This window comes from Elephantulus edwardii, unplaced genomic scaffold (assembly GCF_000299155.1).
Source record: "Elephantulus edwardii isolate Elephantulus edwardi_28Jun2011 unplaced genomic scaffold, EleEdw1.0 scaffold00017, whole genome shotgun sequence".
NCBI classification, from domain to species: domain Eukaryota; kingdom Metazoa; phylum Chordata; class Mammalia; order Macroscelidea; family Macroscelididae; genus Elephantulus; species Elephantulus edwardii.
In genome coordinates this window covers 14,191,541-14,193,498 of record NW_006399767.1, presented here as the reverse complement: position 1 = coordinate 14,193,498, position 1,958 = coordinate 14,191,541, and the positions used below count along the sequence as shown (strand labels likewise).

Here is a 1,958-nt window from a genome sequence, read left to right as displayed (position 1 = left end):
ATCATTGAAAACTCGATGGAATGTAATTCTATTCTGACACAATAAATAGTCTGATGAGGAATAAATGGTTTCTCTAATCTCCACACAACCTTTCTCACAGAAACTTACCATCTCCCATCCCTCTGCAGACACCAAGATCTGTCCCAGGGTTGGAGTGACTGATTTCAAGGAGTTTCGATTCACTGTTCACTGACTTTGGTGCAGGTGGTGCACTGGTTAAGCATTCAGCTGCTAACTGAAAGGTCAGCAGTTTAAACCTACCTGAGTTGCTATCAATGGGTTAATGAGAATGAGTTGGGTCCCTCTAGCCTTGATCTAATCCCCCTAGGAACCTTACATAGGTTGGTCACTATCATCAAAAAACTAAGGAGTTTGGAAAGGGCAGGACATTTGTTTTCAGGGATAGAACTGGGAAGAGGAAGATTCAAAGTTTGACTAATTCTGTAACAGGACCAACCTATTTTCACTGCCTTGGAGATAAAATCCAAACCCAGGGCTTCTTTTAAGTTGGACTAAGACTTTGCAGCACGCCAGTTGTACTTCCCCTCCCCGCTTCAAGTACTTTGGACTGCCCTGAAAAGGGGGCGGGGATGTTTCTGTAAGTGTGAGTTTAAACCTGCCTGGGTTTAAACTTTGTCCCGGTTACACTTTCTCATGTCTTTACGCAGGATGAGGGGCTTTAACCTCCTCCCCCAGTCCAGTCTACAGCTGGAAGTCTTCACTTATCTCCACCTTCCCTCCCCTCCTCCAGCAGAGACGTGAAGGCGACTATCTCGGCCCGTTCCAGATGTACTTCTGTCAAAGACGCTCCAGTGTAGTGGATGATGAATGAGAACCGGGAGTAGGCCTGGTGGGAAAGTGTCGCTATGAAAAAAGAGAAAGGGAAAGAAATTCGGAGGGGGAGGGGAGGTTGGAGTAGAGAGATGGGGTGCGATGATCTGGACACTGAGGACCATGATCCCCTCCTCTCGGGCAGTAAGTTTGTCTCCAGAAAGTCATGGGGAAGTGCTCCAATCCCTCTACTTCTTCCTTAGAATTTGGGCTTAGCTTTTCATTTACTACAACCCCCCCCCCCCGCAATAACCTCAGGGGGGCTACTTCAGTGTTTGCTTACATCCCTCCCAGACCCAGGTTCTCAGCACAGATCCCTCGGCAAGACCACGCTCTACTCCTCTCCTGGCTTCCTCTCTGATAGTCCCTCCCAGTTTTACCATTCAGTGGGGCGGAGTTGTACCGCCTCTCCTGTTCCTTTAAGAGGCGTTGGTTCCACCCCTTTCGGAGTCGCCGTCTGACGCGGGATGACAGCAGCGAGTTCGGTATGTCTATGCAAATAAGAGTTCCCTAAGGGCCAATGGGAAACCGAGATGCCGGAACCGCGGACCAATGGGGCGGGGGAGCTGGGGCTCACCATATAAGGAGCGGCCTCGCCATAAAAGGAAACATTGTATCTCTTTATATGGGGGGAAGGGTCGGGGGATCCCTCCGCCGCCAGCGCGTGGTCGCGGCCCCCTCCACCCGCCGTCTCGGCCGCGGCCAGCAGCCCCTGCCCCCCGGGGGACGCTGACGGCCGCCGGGCGCGCCGCCCGAGCAGACAGACAAGGGGCGCTGCGCCCCGCCTGGGGCAACCCGGGCCACAGGGGCAGGAAAGTGAGGGCCCAGGTCGGCCCGGGCGTGCAGGGGCCCCGGGTTCGCTGCGGCGGCGGCGGCGGCGGCGACAGTGATAGCGGCACTAGAAGCAGCTGGAACGCCAGGTTGAGCCGGGAAGCCGATGGCGGCGGCGGCGGCGGCTCCGATTCCTCGCTGACTGCCGGTCCACCCTTCTGCATTGAGCGCCATGTTACCGAGCCAAGCTGGGACCGCGGCGGCGCTGGGCCGGGGCTCGGCCTTGGGGGGCAGCCTGAACCGGACCCCGACGGGGCGGCCAGGCGGCGGAGGTGGCGGCGGCGGGCCTCGCGGGG

General features: G+C 56.5%; 1 protein-coding gene across 1 annotated transcript in view; it reads left to right on the top strand.

The window, feature by feature from the left end:
* The first annotated feature begins 1,834 nt into the window (after window positions 1-1,834).
* SRF (serum response factor (c-fos serum response element-binding transcription factor)) overlaps window positions 1,835-1,958 on the top strand; it is a 7,165-nt gene continuing 7,041 nt past the window's right edge. Inside the window, exon 1 of the mRNA XM_006881965.1 lies at window positions 1,835-1,956. Within this exon, the coding sequence (XP_006882027.1) occupies window positions 1,835-1,956 (122 nt within the window). The remainder of the gene's footprint in view (window positions 1,957-1,958) is intronic.